General features: G+C 45.8%; 1 protein-coding gene across 4 annotated transcripts in view; it reads right to left on the bottom strand.

Annotated features, from left to right (window-relative positions):
* USP5 (ubiquitin specific peptidase 5) overlaps positions 1-19,605 on the bottom strand; it is a 30,986-nt gene that overhangs the window by 1,244 nt on the left and 10,137 nt on the right. For 2 of the 4 annotated variants that reach the window (XM_084835193.1, XM_084835191.1), the window contains 18 exons: positions 18,205-18,330; positions 17,932-17,998; positions 17,544-17,677; positions 17,202-17,347; positions 15,264-15,448; positions 13,645-13,739; positions 13,057-13,250; positions 11,848-11,919; positions 10,763-10,844; positions 10,519-10,644; positions 9,541-9,694; positions 8,749-8,923; positions 4,474-4,562; positions 3,299-3,421; positions 1,533-1,676; positions 1,240-1,385; positions 962-1,115; positions 2-86 (listed from right to left, as the gene is read on the bottom strand). In XM_084835193.1, the coding sequence (XP_084691319.1) occupies positions 2-86; positions 962-1,115; positions 1,240-1,385; positions 1,533-1,676; positions 3,299-3,421; positions 4,474-4,562; positions 8,749-8,923; positions 9,541-9,694; positions 10,519-10,644; positions 10,763-10,844; positions 11,848-11,919; positions 13,057-13,250; positions 13,645-13,739; positions 15,264-15,448; positions 17,202-17,347; positions 17,544-17,677; positions 17,932-17,998; positions 18,205-18,330 (2,297 nt within the window). Of the gene's footprint in view, position 1; positions 87-961; positions 1,116-1,239; positions 1,386-1,532; positions 1,677-3,229; positions 3,422-4,473; positions 4,563-8,748; positions 8,924-9,540; positions 9,695-10,518; positions 10,645-10,762; positions 10,845-11,847; positions 11,920-13,056; positions 13,251-13,644; positions 13,740-15,263; positions 15,449-17,201; positions 17,348-17,543; positions 17,678-17,931; positions 17,999-18,204; positions 18,331-19,605 lie in introns of all 4 variants that reach the window. The other 2 variants (XM_084835190.1, XM_084835192.1) reach the window with 1 other exon arrangement.

Below are 19,605 nucleotides of genomic sequence, written 5' to 3'. Positions count from 1 at the left end.
CCTGCTATCCTTCTTGATATGACAGACATAATGGCCACACATTGTGGATGTGCCCATGTGGCTGATGAAGGCAAAAAGCTGGTATTCTGAAGGAGTAAAATAAAAAGAGTCACATATGCTTCTTACCCTTTGCACAGAGCCCTCATCTATAGCCCTTGGAGGACAGCTCAAATCTAGTTCTATGGCTTTCTGGAAGGAAAAACGGTCAGAGGATCTGGTGCTCCTGTTGACTAATCAGGCAGCATGAACTGTACTGAAGAAGAGATCCACTAATATGCACAGATTAGAGGCAATTCCCAGTTAAAGGTATAAACAGACATGAGAATGTCCCAAATAGCCAAGGCTCCATCACTAAAAAGTGGCTGCCCCAAGACACATGCCTGGCTTACATACAAACATTATCAGAAGAGTCCTGCCGGATGCAGCTAAAGTCCATCTAGCCCAACACCTTGTTTTCAAGAACGGTCATCCAGAGGCTTCCAGGAAGCCCACACACATGGCACATAGGTCATATCCTCCTCCACTGTTTGTCCACCAGCAGCAAGAATTCATGGGTGCGCTGCCTCGGAATATGGATGTTCCAGGTAGATATCATGGCTACAAACCCTTGATAGATCGATCCTCCATAAATGGTCCAATCCCCATTTTAAGGTCATCGAAACCAGTGGCCATAAGTTAATTATGTGTTGTGTGATAAGATCAGAATGCCTGTGCTCTACTTTTGAGCTATGGCACCTCCCTGTGGCTCACCTCCTTCCATCAGGCCACCAAGCTCCAACCTTGAGGGCATGCTTCAGGCTCGAGGATGGGAAAGAGAGACAGTTGGGTGGTACACTCTTGGCTCAGACAACTGCAGCATTGACCAAGAGGTTCTAAAAACGTAGCTAGAAGTTTAAAGCTGCAGCAAGGGCCTGGGGAACAAAGCCATTCAACCCTCAAAAGCTTTGGGTTCCAAACTCACTTCCAGGTCCATCACGCACTTTTGGCCCCACAGGGACAGATTCGGAGATGGATTCTGCTGCTGAACGCCCCTCCGAGATATCCATGGCAGCTTCTGCATCCAGATCATCAATATGGCTGAAGATCCAGTCCACAGCCCTCTCAAGACTGTTATTCTACAGATGGGAGGATAGAAACAGTCAAGTTAGAAGCCCCAGCCCTGTTTTTTCAAGCACAATGCTTCAAGGAAGTTAAGGAGCAGAAGAGGAACATTCTGTTAATCTTTCACCCTTGACCCACCGTAGCTCTTAGTGCTTTCATAGCCTGATCCCGGGAGAAGCCCATGGAAACTATGGTTGCCACACTATCTTCGGATGGGGGATCTGGACAGGTGATAGTGGAACCTGGCCCACTAGATCCTGGAAGAATCAGAGGATTTGCGAAATCTAAAGAAGACAGGGACAAAGCATTAAAAAGTCTTGCTCCATGGATATAGTTACATTTTTGCCTTCAAGATACTGCCATCTTGGCCTAATCCCAGCACAAGGTACAGCACAGCGAGCTGGCTACGGAGCTCTACTTGGTTGACGTACCTGGATCATCCATGTGCGACATGACCCAGTTCATTGCAGCCTCAGCCCCGCTGTTCCCAGTGTAATACACAGCTTTGCGGCAGGCATCCATTGGAAAGCCCATCTCCACTAGTTGAGTAATCACAGACTCATCCAGCATGGGGGCTGCAGTGGGAAGGAAAAGGATGAGATGTTCTCAGAGAGCAGCACTTCTGGCCAACTCCTTATGTGACCATGCATCCTCCACTTCTGTCAGTCTTCTCTCTCTCTCCACACATCTGCCAAGGCTAATACTGTGTCTGTAGCCAGGGGGTCTCAAAGCATGGTGGTAGCCACCTATGTGGAGGCAACAAGCAGTTGCTAGGTGCAGCCATCTCCGCAATTCTGTATAGATTTCTTAAGATGAGTCAGAGATACAGACCAGCCCTTCTTCGCACCTATGGCACATGTAAATATGAACACACTGGCACAGCTGTGTAACTGGTGACCCATCAAGCCAAAATGCAGTCCGCCAACCCCATATGGAGGCTTACTAGCAGCACAATCAGTTTCCTGTTTTTGCCATCTCCAAAAAGATAAAATCCCAGGCTCAATGCCACAAGAATATTTAAAAGGAAAAGGAGACGGGGAACATCCCACTAGGGCAGGGATAGGGAATGTGTTGCCCTCCAGATGCTGTTGGACTGCAACTCCCAGCATCCCTCACCATTGGCTAAGCTGGCCAGGGCTAATGGGAGTTACAGCCTAACACACATTCCCCACCCCTGCACTAGGGTTTCATCTTTGACCCACTGTAGTTCTTTGTGCAATCGTAACCTGACCCTGAGAGAAGCCCATGGAGACTATGGTTACTAAGCTACCTTCACTAAATGGTAGGCAGGTGCTGCACTTTACTATTACTACTAGAACATGGGCGGGTGGTTTTTGACAGGGAACTGACTCTGCTGAATTTACAGGCTGGGGAAGGGGATGTTTCCTTTGAACAAGGCTTCAGGTACACTATGCCCCATCCATTTTCCTTTTCACCTGTCTGGACCCATGCCTGGAAGTTAGATCTGCCACCCAAATAATCTCTGCAGGGTACACTTGTGGATACTCAAACTGCCCACTTCTTGACTTGGAAGACTCACGAGGACAACATTTAAGGAAGGGTCAGGTCAGGATTGTTTTTTTTATGATGTAGCAGAAACTACGTTGTATTATGCCAGGCACTGGAATAGGTTCTTGCAACTCTGGTTGTAATGTTCCACTCTCCTAAATTCATGAAGGCATATACATTCAAGGCCTTGGCTTGACGAAAGATTCAGAAATTTGCAGGGTACCACAAGCCTCTTTAGATAGCATTAACCAGGAAGGGAGGTGCTGATAGAAAAACATGGCTCTTAAGTTATGCCATTTAACACTCCAGACGAGAACTGCAAATCTGGCTAAAGTGGGGCAATGGGCAGTACAAATGCTCGAGAAACACATTTTACAAGCTCCCACTTTACAGTCCCCAACCACCAAAGCCCCTGATTCAACAATAGCTCTGGTAAGAACATTCACAGACACAGGGAGTAAAGACAGGCATGCAGGCAATTTAGTAGTAAGGAGACAAGAAGACAGACTGAGCAAGGACGGAAGGCACTAACACAGGTAACAGGACACGAGGACAGAGAGAGAAAGAGAAGGGGGGAGTAAGTAAGGCTCAAGGAGGAGAGGAGAGAAGAGTCACTAACATGTTGGAGAGGAGAAGTGAGGGGAGCAGAAGGAGTCGTCGTCCTCGTTGCCATAGAAACCCAGGCTACCTTTGGGCTCATCTGGCGTCACTAGCGGGGGGGCTATATCGGGCATCTCCTCCTCCTCAGGCTGCAGTCCTGTCCCCTGAAGTGCAGAGATGTCCAGCTCATCTGGCATTTCAATGGAGACATCTGATAACACAAGCAACGTGAATAAGACCACTAGGAAAACCACAGGGATTGTGTCCAAGCCAAAAGGCAATTGGCTGGCAAGAAGAGTTAGTGTTAAAAATTGTGATTTATACACATGCTAAGAAAACAAGACCACTGGTTAGGAAATGCTCTCAAGAGCACAGCCCGTAGAGAGGATGAGCCAGGAAGTCCCCAGTATATTCTGTGATTTTTCTGCAAGTTAGGTGTGACACAAACTGAGTATTACCTAAGGCTCTCTCTTCTATCTGCGGTGTGAGACAAGGCTGCATATTAGCGCCTATGTTATCTATTAATGAATGACCAAGCTCCTTTCCTAAAATCAGTTGATTCTCATGCCCCAAACTAGCAGCTGCAAGGGTCCCATTGCTGCTGTATGCAGATGACTGTTTTATAATCACAATCAAAACGGTGGTTATATTGTTTGTTGAAGGCTTTTGCCCATTTTTGTGACACTTATAATTTGGTTATTAATTACACCAAAACAGTTCTATGAGGACTCTGAGGCACCATCGTCTCTCCATATACCGATCAGCAACAGCAAGTAAGCATCATGTAGGCAGGCCACATGGAAACAACTAATCAGAAAGGGGTACATAACGTGACAGTGCATGATGTCAAGATGCATTATGCGATTCTGAACTACAGCTCCCAAGATGCGGTTTGATATTGCGTGTGCGCAAAAACCCATATACACAGAACAAGATCTTGAATTAAAGGAGAACTCTCATCCAAGATTACATGGATGAATTTGTTACTTTCCAAGGAAATAATGAATTCATTTGGGATATGTTTACTCATCATTAGTCATGGACCATAATAAACAGATTTGGATAATACTGACTGACCTCACAAGACAATTTTGAGGAGTACTAAAACAGCTGAACACACAAAGGCACTATATAAGTCTGCTGTGTCATCATTATTCTTGTTATCCAGTACAGAATCTGGTGCAGCAACAAAGTTGCCATGTTTGAATTAGGGGAGGTCACTCCAGACCCTGATAAACCATGCTCTCTTAATACCCCTCTTACCAAGCTTTTTGGGCACCCAATCTAGGCCAAAAGTGAATTTCTTGATCTGGATCACTAGATAATCTGGGAAGGAGGCAAATCGAGTTGTCCTGAAAAGGAAAGAAGGAGCCAGTGAAGCATCACATTTCAACACTTCAAAAACAACCAAGGGAGAGAGGAAGGGCTCCAAGATGGGACTGACAAATTCATGGAGCATAAGGCTATCAATGGCTACTAGTCCTGATGGCTATATGCTATCTCCAGTATCAGAGGCAGTATGCCAATGTACACCAGTTGCTAGGGAACATGGGTGGGAGGGTGCTGTTGCACTCATGTCCTCCTTGTGGGTTTCCCTTGGGCAGCTGGTTGCCCACTGTGTGACAGAATGCTGGACTAGATGGACCCTTGGTCTGATCCAGCAGGGCTCTTATGTTATTATGGGTTTAGTTTCTTGCTTTCTCACAGGCTTCCCACACTTTGCATGCCGTGATTCAGGGAACATGTGTACTTGCCTAACTTACATGTTGTTATTGCAATGGTAAGTACCTAAGCTGTTTATCTAGCAAGTGGCAAAGGTAGTATAAGCCCACATGGAAAAGTGAGGGATACCGGCAAGATGATGACTTGTACCATGCACTCTTGAGTACGGATAAAATGCACAACTGATAATAGTTGGCAGCCCTTGTGACCACAATAAGGAGGGCATGATAGACCACATTAACTCTTGAACAACCAGGTTCACAGCCTGGGTTTGCTTCTGGGTGCAGCCACAGTTCCTGGATGCTCAAGTGATAGGTGTGACCACAACTGCCTTGTATCAAACTTGATTTGAATCATCTGTGTTTCTTGTAAATATGTCTTCAGCTTTTTACAGATTTATGCCTACTTTTTAAAAAAGCAACTTGGCCTATAAATTTTGTTCGTGAAATTATTTCAGACTTACAATTTTGATTGTACACTTCTCATGGATTTTTTAAAAAAATAAGTTTTAAAGAACATCTAGCTACCGATTGTTGGCGCTACCTGCATATGCGAGCACGCACATCATCTAGCACAGTCTGATTCCTCGTGGCGCGAGCTCCCCCAGTAGCTGAAAGAGGTACAATGCGTCTCACATGACACTTCTGATCTGGCAGGTGTCCTAAGAGGACACCTCTTGTTGCCTTCTCATTTCATAGTAGAAGAGGCACCTGCCAGGTTCTTCAGATTGTGCGCCTGGACTCTTCTAGCCAAACTGCTTAGGGGCCATTAAGGTGTCTACACCAGGGAGGGAGCAACATGGCTGAGGGTCCAGGCTGGAGAAGCTGGATCAAGCACCAATGAACACACCCACCCTCCTTCCAGACTGGATCTTAAACATCAACCAGAACTACACACAAGGTCTAGGCCAGATATTTTTTAAAAAATGAAATACTTGCAAAGCCCAGGGTGGGGGAGGGATATACACCCCCCCACACACCCCTCTACCTCGAATCCTAGTCTATCATCATTATTGGCTCCAAGCATAAAGCATTAAATCACCATAGTTGCTTCCTTTCCCACGAGAAACTATCAGCGGGACCATCTGCTTGTATCTGCATTTAAGTGGGTACAAAATGAGCAATAACAGTACAGAATTCACAGCGATTCTGATCTCCACCCAAAAGAATCCTTTGCCCAAGGATTTTATTGGCTTTCTCCATATGTGGATCAGATTCCATGATGACTGTTTCGGACCAATTCTTACAGGAGCAGTGTAATTGCCACAGTGTAATTACCAGCCAGTGTGGTGTAGTGGCTAGAGTGTTGGACTAGGAGCCGGGAGATCGGGGTTCTAGTCCCCGCTCAGCCATGGAAGCTCACTGGGTGACTTTGGGCCAGTCACAGACTCTCAGCCCAACCCACCTCACAGGGTTGTTGTTGTGAGGATAAAATGGAGAGGAGGAGGATAATGTCAGCCGCCTTGGGTTCCTTGCAAGAGGAAAAAAGGCGGGGTATAAATGCAATAAATAAATAAATAAATAAATTTTGTGAGGCCTCATTTCATGCCACTCCTGTGTCATAAGAATGCAGAAGCCATACAGAAGGCATAGGATTGTGCAAGAGCCATGCTATCTTTGCCAGCTGGATGGGGCAGCAGATGATGCATTAGCAGAGATCTTCCCATGGAATCCCATGCCTCCAGTATGGCTTCTGGTCACTATACCTAAAAAAGGATATTGTAGAGCTAGAGAAAGTGCAGAAAAGGGCAACTAAAATGATCAAGAAGCTGGAGCATCTCCCTTATGAGGGAAGCTTACAACAGCTGGGATTGTTTAGCCTGGAAAAAAGGAGGATAAGGGGAGACACGATAGAGGTGTACAAAATTATGCATCATGGTGTGGAGAAAGTGGATAGGGATACTTTTTTCTCCCTCTCACATAATATTAGAACCCAACAGGGTCAACCCATGAAGCTAATTGGTGGGAGATTCAAGACAGACAAAAGTGAGTTGTCTTCACACAGCACATAGTTAAACTATGGAATTCGCAACCTCAAGATGTAGTGATGGTCACCAACGTGGATGGCTTTAAAAGGGTGTTAGACAAATTCCTGGATGATAAGGCAATCAATGGCTACTAGGCTTGAGGGCTATGTGCCACCTCCAGTACCAGAGGCAGTGAACCTATGTACACCAGTTGCTGGGGGACATGGGCGGGAGGGTGCTGTTGCGCTCATGCCCTGCTTGTGGGTTCCTGGTCGGCAGCTGGCTGGCCACTGTGTGAACAGAATGCTGGACTAACCCTTGGTCTGATCCAGCATGGTCCTTCTTATGTTCTATATTGTCAAATTATCAAAGCAGCATTGGATGGAGCCACACAGTAGAGGCAACCATGGCAAAGCAGAGGAGTCAATGACGAGGAAAAAAGGAGGTGGCAGCTTCAAGACATATTCAATGCAGTATCAAAGTAAGACAGACTGAGCTCAATAGAGGAAGTTGCAAGATGACAAATCTGTCCAAAATCCAACTTAAGTCTGAAATCTTAAGTCTGAAACCTGATTTCTGCAAGGGGTGTGCACTCCTTTCACAACAAATGAAAACACAAAAATGAATGAAACATGCTGATTACAAAGCTAATGCAAAGAACAAATGAATCCTGAATGGGAATCTGCGCATTCATTTGTCCTAGCAGCAGCCTGGTCAGACTGAGGTTGTAGGGAGGGAGAAGAGGGCAGGAGAAATGGACACTGTAAACTGTCCAGTAACTTGATGGCTCTTCTTTCCACAGTCACAGTAGCCAGGGGAGGGACTTGTGGAAATATAAGAGAGAGAGAGAGAGAGAGAGAGGTCAGCTCTTTGCCTGTGCTAGAAAGAACATTTGTAGGTTCCTCTGTGCAAAAAAAAAAAAGAAGGTTCAGCTTCTTAATCAGTTCCTTTAAGCACTGTAATTCCATTCCAAACTGTGTCCCATTCCCTTGTGCAAGTTATTTGTAGTTTGTTAATCTGAGGAGTTCCTATGTTTTAAGTCAACCTCTTCTGCCATGCCTGCAGTTTTTGTCCTATTAGTTTAGATCAGGGGTGGGCAGATGTCAGGCTTCTGGGATCTACTTGGTTTTTTTTTACTAGAATCTCAATGTCCACCGGCTGAAGTCAGATGCAAAATACTGGTTCAGGGCACACGTACAGCTAGCAGAATTAAGGAGCAGAGTGTCTCTAAGCACATGCCTCAGACCAAAGATCTGTTTTAGCATAATTGATTGCAAGCTTAGTCTTGAGTCCATTTACACAAACATCTACTCCTGGTTTTCCCCTCAACCTTTCTTGATTTCAGCAGTCTAATTGGGGGGTGGGGGGAGGCTTTTTGTTGTTGTCGTTATTGTTAAAACACTGGAATATGAAACCCCTGCAGATCTAGTGCAAATCACCCAGCGATCTACCAGTAGACTTTGATCTACCTTCTGCCCACCCCTGATTTAGTTAGCCCATGTCTTTATGCCATCTAAAGATTTGCCCATAAAACAGAACACTCTTTCCTGTCTGCCTGAACCTTGGCGGTGTCTGATCCCTTTGGAAGAACAGCAGAATTGCATGAAAGTGTCACGCCAACAGAATGGAAGTCAGCAAAGTTATAGGCGGCAGCAGCAGCGGTGCAGCTAGGTCCCCCAATGAAATCAATGGGAAATTAAAACAAGTGGGAAAACAGATAAAGTTAATTATGAAACAAACGTGATTCTAACGAGAAGGTTGAAATAGTGATGAAAACAAATGGAACTTCCCCCCTTGCACATCTACCCCTTTCTGGCTAGCCAGCCCCATCTACCTGCTTTCTCACTCACTTGAGTGCCACAGACTTGGCCTGCAAGGCTGTGCTCCAAAAGTCATCTACTTGTTCTGGGGCTCCGTAGGCCTCAAGGCAAGAGCTGAAAGGCACCTTGGCACGGACCAGCTCAGGCAGCGGCTGTTTTTCTTCCTCTGCCTGCCGCTTCTTTTCTTCATATTCCAGCAATTCATCTGGAGAAAAAAGTGAGGAGAAGCAAGGTCTAGCTCATGAGTCTTTTTGCAGATAGATACACCAGGTGAAATAGGGGCAGGTGTGGCTGCAGGACACAGAAATGTGACTTCATTTCACAGAAATGTGAAGCATAACGTCCATTCTAGTATTCAGACAAATGCTGCAGATTTGTGAGCTGCCATGCTTGTGTGGCAGAGTGACAACACCTGCTTGGGCAAGAGAATGGCAAAATCTCTGCCGAAGTCTCACTTGAATCACGGGCTGTACACCATGCCCCATTAGCGCATGGTGCACAGCCAAGATGTGACAACTGAGAGAGGCCGTGTCAGCCACCGTGACTGAAGCCTTAGCTTTGTCAAGGCCTCAGAGCACGTCTCAGCCATTTTTAAGAGTGGAGCAAGGCTGTCATCACCTTTCTGCAATTGCCATGTGAGTATCAGCCTTATTTGATTATGTGTGGAAGAGAAGACCAAGGCTTTTGCACATCCGCCCAACCTGCCTGCCCATCCACCACATCAAAGTCCCAGGAATTCCATAGGCCAGTTTTAACACATGAGCACAGAAAAGTGTTTGAAAAGTGTGGGGGAGCCAGGTACTGCCCATCAGAGCTCCTCACCTTTGTTCAGTGCCGCATCCATGGGCACCGGCAGCTGCATGATGTAGTCAACACGCTGAGTGTATTTCACTTTCTCCGTGGCCAAGCACTTGAGCTTCTCCTCCACCAAGAAGCGGAAGACCTCATTTGGGTTTTCGGAGCTACGGCAGTTCCTCTGGGGAAGGAAAATATTTTAAAGGGAAGGAGGTCAGCAAAAACACACAAATGTGATGCAGGAGGAAATAATTTAGGAACAAGGCAATTTCAAAGCAAGAAAAGCCACTCCCCCTTCTAACCATTTAAAATGTATACAAGTGGTTTCCACGCTGCCCATCCGGGGAAACCTTTCTCCACTCACTTTGGCTGCCGAGGAAGCCCCACCCATTGCACAAGATCCTGGAGGGCCTTTTAGGCCTAGCAAGTGCTTTGCACATTGGGCTTGAGCTGACCATGGACCCTACGAAGGACCCAACATTTCTCTACAGCTGTATATTCCAAGAGGAAGATGAGTAGTCGTGGGCAAGCTATCTTTTAGGGAAGCTTGTCTGTCACTGGTGGTCTTCTCACTGAGGAAGCCCAGCGCTCCCTGGAACACTGTGAAAACTACCAGCTGACACTCTGCCCCTCTCTAAGGGTTCCATCACCTTAGCCATAATTCACAACCTACTGCTTAGTGATCTACTCCAGAGTAAAGTACACTGCAGGATGTTTGCACTTTCTTCAGGTATCTCCTGGATAGCATCAGAGGGGACCTTCAAGCAGGTACTCTTGCAAAATGAACCACCCTCGTACAATGCTCCCCACAATGTTGTCAGCAGCCTTCTCTCTCTCTCTGGTGGCAGCACTCAGTGGAGCTCTGCAGTCTTTGCCTTCCGAATAAGTTCTAGTGCTTTAAAGTCACCAGTCTAAGCACCTTCCTACTACTTCCATCTTGAAATCCATACACAGAACAGCAACCAACCCCACCCCAACCCCTTCCTAGGGCCCAGGATTCATCACCTCCACCATGTTGATGAAGTGCAGAAAGAACTCCTGAGCATCTTGCTGCCGATTGGTAGAAAATTCTGGATGACCTTTGCCAACAAGAGATTTAAACATACGTGGTGCAATGCCATCTTGAATGCCCTGCAAGGAGAGGAGACTAAGTGCACACATCATTCAAGGAGGAGACCCCCATAAACTACTAAACAGCAGTTTGTACCTTCTTCCTGCCTCAAGGATAATGGATCTCTGACCCCCCTACCTTCTGGTCTAGTTGCTGTTCTCCATCTGAAGGAGCAGGTTTTGAATATTCCCCAGAGAGTAGTCCATGGCCCAGCTTGGCTCTGGAAAAGCAGATTAAATGTTGTCAGTTCTGAGACAGACAGGAAGAGTGTGAATTAAGACCCTGCAATCCAATGAAGTCTTGATGAGAGTCTCCCATTTCACACACAGGATCAGTGCTTGGCTCTCCTAGCTTGAGAGTTTCACTATGTCTCAATCACCTTCCAAGAGATCACAAGGAATTGTCAAGCAGTACACAATAAATTATTCCAGGAACAAAGCTCTCTGAATTAGTGGCATCCAGCTTTCACTTGGGCTGGGTTTGTTTTTTTCTTTGAGGAACAAAAATTGATCATGCAACCCAACTTTTCTTCTTTAACAATCGTGAAAGTCACAAGCGTCAATTCAACAGTTAAATTTCTAAACCCTCATGAAAGCATGAAAACCCCAATCAACACATGTTATTACAAGTAATGTTTTTCAAATTGTGACTCTTTCTGCTCAGCGAGCATACTCTGGTCACTTGCAAACGATGACGGATAGGGATGGGTCTGGAATGCAGAAGAAAGCCACATATAATAAAGACCTATTGGAATGAATAACTGGAAAAGAAGAGAGTAGCAGAGGAGGATTAGAGAAACAGCCATGTTAGAAACACGTCAATAGCTGGGGTGCCAGAGGCTTGACAGGTTAGGGCCAGTTATCAGTAGGGTCTCCTCAAGGGTCCAGGAGCAACAGTTCATTTACTGGTGAACTTTAATTATCTATAAAACCCATTTGATAAGCACACATAATGAGATGTCATTTTAACTGTTAGTGTCCAAGAAAATGTTTTTACAAGTGGTGTTCAGCAGTAATCAGCCTTTCCCTGCCTATGCTGCTGGATTAAAAAGTCTAGGCCAACGTGTATTCCTTAGCAGTAACAATATGCCAGGGCAACACAGGAGCCCTCTCTATAGGGGAACATCTCCAGTCACTTCGGGTACAATGCCATGAGCGAGAGCAGCAGGGGTAAGAGGCCACACAAAACAGTCCCTGACCCCATTTCTTTAGAGCACTACATACACTTGTGTGCTGAAGTCTTGTGTAGGATCTGAGGGAGCATTTCGGAATATTTTCTCTATCTTGTCTACATACCTGGAAAGAAAACAGAAAGGACAATGTATTTATTTATTATTTGACTTGATTTGTATCCCGCCTTTCTACCAAATTGGCACTCAAGGCCGCTTACAATCACTAATAAAATTTGATAAAAAATAACCAAATACATTAAAAACAAAACAGAGTAAAAAAACAGTATCCAACACAACAGACCTGCATACACACCAAAAGCCCGCTTGAAGAAAGCGGTCTTTGCCTGCCGGCAGAAGGACAACAGAGAGTGAACATACTTAGGGAACCAAGATCACATTCTTTAGAATATCACAGCTGACAAGGCCAGGACTATTATCTATTCAGAGCTTTGGACCCAAACAATCTCAGCTAAAGCATACACATTTAGGCTTCAGAATAGTACAGAAACATGTGCTTCTTGCCTCTGTTGAATGTTTTGACTGGGAATGCCCTCTTCAGCTTACCAAATCAGGGATGCAGAGATGGTTGCCCCTCAGTTCTGGAATTCCCTCCCAGAAGGAGCATAATAATTTTCTTCAAATTGGCTTTTGGTGGCCAGGGACAGGGCAAGATGGGGTTTAATCAAACAGCTGTAGCAGACTTTGGTAATTAACACATTGGGGCTGTTCACACAACATGCCAGCCCATCGTGGGTTATTTAACTCACGGTGAGGCTGTGGTGCCTGCGGCCGCCATTCTTAATATGCAACCCCCTTGCGGGGGTCTGTTTTAGGGTTATACGAGGTTGTTTAACCCTCACATAACCTACACTTGCCAGATTCGCATGACACGACAAGCCCTGGGCAGGCGCTGCATATGCAACTTGGTGCCCATGGGTGCAGTGGCTCATTGTGGATTAAATCCCAACCCGGTCATTGTTACCCACTCCAAGCACTTCGGGTGGGGCAGAGCATAAGCTGAACAAAACCAGCAAAATTCACTCAACTAAAAGATCTTACTGAATCAGAATTATGCAGATCTGCTCAATTTGCAAAAATGTAGCCCAGGCACACAAATGATTTCTCTTGAGATTTTCAGCTATGCCATCACGGATTATGCTACACTAAGACTGCTATGCTAAGGAGGCCTCCATTTACACTCCCAAATCGCGGCTTAATTCCCCACAGCTACAGAAACCCAGGCCGGCATTTGTTCACTTACTTCCGCTGGAAGTCTGGTATGCTGAACAGCACCTGCACTACAGAGTTGAGGTAGCAGCTGTTTCCCAGGTTACGGATACCCGTGTAGCCAGGGCCATAGAGGGGCTTGAGCTGCACCCCAGACTCCTGGATCAGCTCCCACTCGCCAATCCGCTGGTTCATATCAATTTCTAGCTCTGTCATTGTCTTGTCGGTCTGGTGAAGAAGAGGCACAGAAAATATTCAGGGGAGCACCCGCGGGAAGTGCTCAACAGAAAAATCCAGCCTGCTGGAATAAGTCACAACAAGGCAGTAAACAATGCCTTTATAAATCTGAAGGTACAGAGGAGGACTCAAGAGCCATCTCCCCATCCTCATCTGCTTGGAAACTTACGGTCCTAAAGGAAGTGCTTAAACATAGAAGCAGGGACAGAAGAAGCATTTTGACCTGAAGTCCAACATTAGAGATGGGAAAAAGCTTCTGAGCCACTCCCCAACAGGAATTCCACATCCTATCCAGATATCAGATGTGAACATCTCAGAACATCTCAGTGGCTATGAGAATCTTGGAGCAGGGGCCAACACCATTCATTCCATTGCCCCTTCTCACCTTCTGCATTTTGAGCATGTCGATCCCAAAATGAGCCAGATGCTCAGCCAGATTGGGGTCCAAAACCATTTCATCCTCATCGTAAGAGTAGACATCTACAGAAGAAAGGAAGAAACCAAGCACATTTCAGAACTATTCCACCTATATAAACCCACCCCACCCAGAGGGCAGGAATGACCAAGTGGTACCTGGCAGGCTGAACATAAATTTGCAAAACAAATTCTATCTACCCTCCCAAAATTGAATCTAGGAAAGAAACTATGAGCAACATTTTGACTGTACCTAGAAAGCGGGGGGAGGAGGAGAATCAACTTTAGAAAGCTGGATGGAAAAGCAGTATTACAGAAATATTGCATCTTTTTTAAGGGGGATCTGTGTACAATACCCTGGCCCATAACTACTCAAGGGAGGGTTGTCTGGCAAGGTAAGTTCCCAGCTCACTGTTAAGAGCAAGGATTGCCAACCAGCAGCAGATGGGACAGATCCAGCCAGTGAAGCAATTTCATCTGGCCCCTGGAGGTCATACCAAATTTAACCAAGGTATGATCAAAACATCTCCTTGCTAAGAGGAGCCGTGAGCAAAAACAGGGCGGGACCTATAATAAGGCAGCCTGATGCAGGCACATCAGGTGGTACAGAATGGGAAGGGTGGAGAATTGCACTGCCCTCCCCACACAAAGGGCCCGCCACTGCCTGCCCAGTCGTGCTGCCGCCACTGCCTCCCTCCTTGCTTGGCTGGCTGACCTGCTGGCCAACAGAGAGAAGCTCCTCCTCCTCCCCTGCTTGCCGGCCCACCAGCTGGCCACTCCCACCTCCTGCCCTAGCCGTGGGGCTCCTGGAAGGGTTGGGTGAAATATCACAGGAGGTCTTGAACTCTCACGGGTGCAACAGGGACATCGCAAGAGGTTCTGGACTCTTGCGGGATCGGCTGGGACTTCTGACAGTATTTTGGCTGAAGCCCAGGAGCCCCGCAGCATGGGCAGAAGATGGGAGCGGCCGTCGAACAGGGAGGGAGAGAGCCACTGCCTGCTGGCCACCCAGAAAAAGTGGGGTAGGGGCCGCAGCAGCAGCACAGCCGCCTTGCTTGCAACAGCAACATGGCTTGGGCCAGCCCTGGGAAAACGTCTTATTCTAAGGTATTAGAAATAGAGATAGTCCACACTTCCATGTTACCTCACTTTTTCATGCAAGATGTCCATAGCGTAAGTACACATGGCCAGTAACTGGAAAATGTCAAGAACAGCTGGGGGGGGCGGGGGGGGGAGTGGAGAGTCAGCCTCTGTAGCAAAATTCACTTTGGACTTCCCTGCCCCAAGGATAGACTGCCAACCACAAGAGAGCACGCTAGGCTTTTATGACGTTGAGCACACCAGCTGCTCTGGCTAGCCTTGTGTTCATCACATGCTAGAATAGTGATGCTCCCGTCAAACCGGTGGGGGAGAGAGCAGACAAATCTGACCTAGGTCAGGAAGACTGCCCTTGTACCATTCTTCCTCCCTCCTACAGGTCCCTATGAACTGCAAGTGCTTCATGTCTGAACACAAAGAACTGAGCCTCTCCAGGGCCACAGATTCCGAAGCGGGAGGCAAGGTGCAGCCGCTGCCAGATGTCTCTCTTACCAGCCCCATCAGGAGTGATGGTTCCCAACTTCACAGCCAATGGATAGCCAGTCTCCCTGTAATGTTCTACAGCATGGTTGTTGCCCCCGCTGCCATCAAAATAGCGCCGCCCACACAAGATGGAGCCGTCTGTCATGTTGAGCCATAGGTTCTCACGCATGTCACACTTGGTGCACTTCCAGCCACTGGCAAAGGAAGCAATTCGAAGATGCTTATTTCACCTCTCAGCCATCCGCAGTTTTACCCCACCAGGAAGCAGGCATGCACTGAACCAATCTCAAGTCTGCCCTCTTTCTGCAGGACTCATTGGCTGGCATCATCCACCCTAAAGAGGAGAGGCCATGGAGGAAGAGTGCATGTGCCTCTGTTGACACTGGGACCAAGGGGAATGGGGAGAGCCAAGCATTTACAAATACTATGAAGCAAATCAATTAAGAACAGTGGTATCATATCTAGAGGGAACATCATGGAAGCTGTGGTAGGTATGGAAGCAGTGGGGAAAGATTTATCATTGACTGAACACATTTTGTTTGGAGGGAAAAGATTTGTAATGGGTAGATGACCCCTTTTTATATGCTACTTAAAAAATCTGGAAAAATGGAAAAATAAATTCCGGATATATCCCCATTGCTTCCATTCTTGCTTCATCCAAATTTTACTTCTATAGCTAAACAAGAGCAATATGCAAAATGGAAAGAAAAGGGGTTTTATAGAATGAGAGATTTCTATAAAAATAAAATCCCCCTTACTGCAGTAAAACTAGAAGAAAAACTTCAGGGAATGCAAATAAACAGGATGCTCCAACAAATACATCATTTTATTACAAATTCTTTAGCAAAACAAACTGACTAGAAGCATGACAAAATTTGAAGGTATATTATTGGAACATATGGTTAATACAAAAGGATTGGTTTCAAAAATGTATTCACAAATCATCAAAATAGAAGTGAATATGTCAGACGGGCTGAAAATAATATGGGAAGACGGTATTGGGATACCAATAGAGCAGAAGGTATGGGATAAAGCATGGGTGACACAATCAAGGAAAACTGTTTCAATAACTGCCAGGGAGAATATGTTGAAATTGTTACACAGATGGTGTATCGCACCAATACGTTTGGCAAGAACAGCCAACACAAATAACACAAAATGACGGAGGAACTTCAATCAGCAAGGTTTATATATTCATATGTGGTGGGCATGTCCTATTGTGACACAGTTTTGGAACATGGTATTTTTAGAAATGACAAATATTATACATCAAACCACATACGTGACACCACCGTTGGCCTTATTAACAATATAGGAAGAACAAAATGCAAAAGCGACACCTAAGGATTTAATTGAGTTCATGCTGATAGCAGCCTGAAGAGTCATAGCTAAAAGGTGGAAAACTGCTGAACTTTTAATATTGAAATCATGGTATATGGAATTATGGCAAATAACCATGGCAGAAAAATTGACATATCAACTGAAATTAGCTAAAGGCAAAGTCAAAAGATCTGACGTTTATAAAATATGGAAGAATTTTATTCTATATACTGATCTATATACACAGCATATATAGACAAATACACAGCAGTATTTATCAAAGCCTTTCCTCAGATTATGGGAAAGAGACTAAATATAAACCTGATATATTGAAGAATTATAATGAAAACTTTTATGCAGCGTATGGATTCCACCTATATCTTGATCTGTACAGTAGAAAAGAATGAATAGATGTTAAGTGTGCTACCCTTTGTCAATAATCAGAATTAAACTTAATGTATTTCTTTTTATCTATTTACTTCCTTTTTTCTTGGGTTTTTTTTGGTTTGGTTGGTTTTGTTTTGGAAAACTAATAAAATCTTTTTTAAAAGACATTGGGAGGGAAGTTAAAAAGGGACTCAGCAGAGGCAAAAGAGAAAGATGCTGAGGAGATGCAGCACAACTCACCAAGGAGGGATACGCACACCGTTTGGGAGCTGCTGGAGTGAGAAGGCATGCCTGGACACACGCCGAACCTCCCCATCCCAAGCCTGCACCTCTTGTTTCCGTGAGGCAGAGTCTGCTGTCAGAATAGCTTCAATTGCACTGGAAATCTGGAATGCCAGGGGGAGAGAGGAAAAGTTCGAGGTTCCAGAGTCCGCCCCCACATGGCACTTACTACCAACACGGGCCTGGAGTTGCACAGAATCTCCATGCTGGCCCACCCCACAAGCTCAGCCCTGGCCTCTCCCCATAACTCTGCCTCCACACAAAGCATTCCAGACCATGCCAATGAAGCCAAGAGCTTACCCTGTCCTTAACCATGTCTGGCAGTCCCTCCAGTCCATCCCGAGGAATATCCAAGTGGTCTGGTAAAATGACTATTTTGACATGTTCGTCATATTCATATTTCTCCTCTGGGATGTCAAACCCGCCTTCCACACCTACCGAAGGAGAAGCACAAGCGCAGCAACTGAGAAGTCTGGGACACAACTCTGGGAGTTCAGGAGTCTGAACAAACGGAGGCACTAAATTCCACAACCTCAGACTGCAGTTTAGTACATATATAATCTGAGAGGAAGTGTGAAATGTCTGAAGTCAAACCTTCCTGTAGTCTTTACTATTAGGAAACTATAGCACCACCTATATGCAAGGACATCTTCCTCATTATAACAGGAGACCAGGTCTAGATCCTTACCAATAGCTAGACGGGTTGGTTTCTTCCTAGGAGGATCACCAGCATTGGAGTTGCTATCATCTTCTTTCTGTATCAGAGCCAAGAGAGAGCTAGTTAGGAGGCCATCCATTCACAAAAGGCCAAAGCCTGGGTAGTAGGGCAAAGACTGCAGAACCCCAAGGAACAAGACAGCATCCATTTGCATCTGGACTTTCTTTCCCTGCTCAGAATTTTAAATAGACAGATCCCGCTTTTCAGCTCAAGAAGTGAAGTGCATAAGGCTGCCCTTCTTACCAATTTGCGTGTCTTCTTAAGATGCAGATAGACCCGTTGGCCTGTTTTTTCAAAATGTTTCTCCACATATTGCTTTCCAAAGCCCAAGAATGTGTTCATGCAAATATACAAGCCTCCATCAGACTCCTGAAAAACAGGAAAGAGATCCATTCAACAGAGAGTGGGTGAGAAGGCTGCCAAGCCTGCAGGGTTGCGTGTGATCCATAAAACAAAAACAAAAAAAGATCCTATGCCAGGAAAAGCACAGTTCTATAGGCTGAATTATTGGCAATCTTATTCAGCCGCACCTCTGGCTTCTGAGGCTTTGGCAGGCTCATTGCCCATACACCTTCAAGCATATCTTTACAGACATAAGGTCTAGAAACCTGCGCTTTCTTTCAAAACAGAAAGTAGAGCCATGCAGGAAGTAGAATTCGAGACCCAATGCTACATCCTATGCCTTTTCTGCACCCTTCAGCATAAAGACAGCTCCAATATAGAGCCTTCCATTTCTAATACCAATTCCATCCTAGAGCCAAGCTACATAGTCAGCATCCAACCTGATGCTGCAGTGGAGCAATTCAGATTCTGCAATAGAGCAGACAGATGTTTGCATGTCCCTCGAGTTTAAAAAAACCACTGCCCATTCAAAGGTAGCATACCTGTGAGAGAGGCATGCAAGAACCTCCTCTCCAACATGTTAGCTTTGCATTTGCACTGGAGAATGTGGGGCATCAAACAAAGTCTGAAGTGGCCCAAAACAACAAGAGATTCACTACTTGGGAGCTAGATTTATTCGTTTAATTGAAATTCATCCCCCACTAGAATCATAGAATAGTAGGGTTGGAAGGGGCCTACAAGGCCATCGAGTCCAACCCCCTGCTCAATGCAGGAATCCAAGTCAGAGCATCCCTGACAGATGGCTGTCCAGCCTCGTCTTGAACGCCTCCAGTGTGGGAGAGCCCACCACCTCCCTAGGGAATTGATTCCATTGTCATATTGCTCTGTCAGGAACTTTTTCCTGATGTTCAGCCAGAATATGGCTTCCTGCAACTTGAGCCCATTATTCCGTGTCCTGCACTCTGGGATAATCAAGAAGAGATCCAGGCCTTCCTCTCTGTAACAACCTTTCAAGAGTGCTATCATATCTCCCCTCAGTCTTCTCTTATCAAGGCTAAACATGCCCAGTTCTTTCAGTCTCTCTTCATAGGGCTTTGTTTCCAGTCCCCTGATCATCTTTGTTGCCCTCCTCTGGACCCTCTCCAGTTTGTCTGCATCCTTCTTCAAGTGTGGTGCCCAGAACTGGACACAGTACTCCAGATGAGGCCTAACCAGTGCTGAGTAGAGGGGAACTAGTACTTCCCGGGATTTGGAAGCGATGCTTCTATTAATGCAGCCCCAAATAGCATTTGCCTTTTTTGC

This window comes from Heloderma suspectum, chromosome 2, assembly GCF_057233095.1.
Source record: "Heloderma suspectum isolate Gila_16-S chromosome 2, 16-S_ref, whole genome shotgun sequence".
NCBI classification, from domain to species: domain Eukaryota; kingdom Metazoa; phylum Chordata; class Lepidosauria; order Squamata; family Helodermatidae; genus Heloderma; species Heloderma suspectum.
The sequence above is the reverse complement of the archived record's forward strand: the minus strand, read 5'-3'. Positions and strand labels throughout refer to the sequence as shown.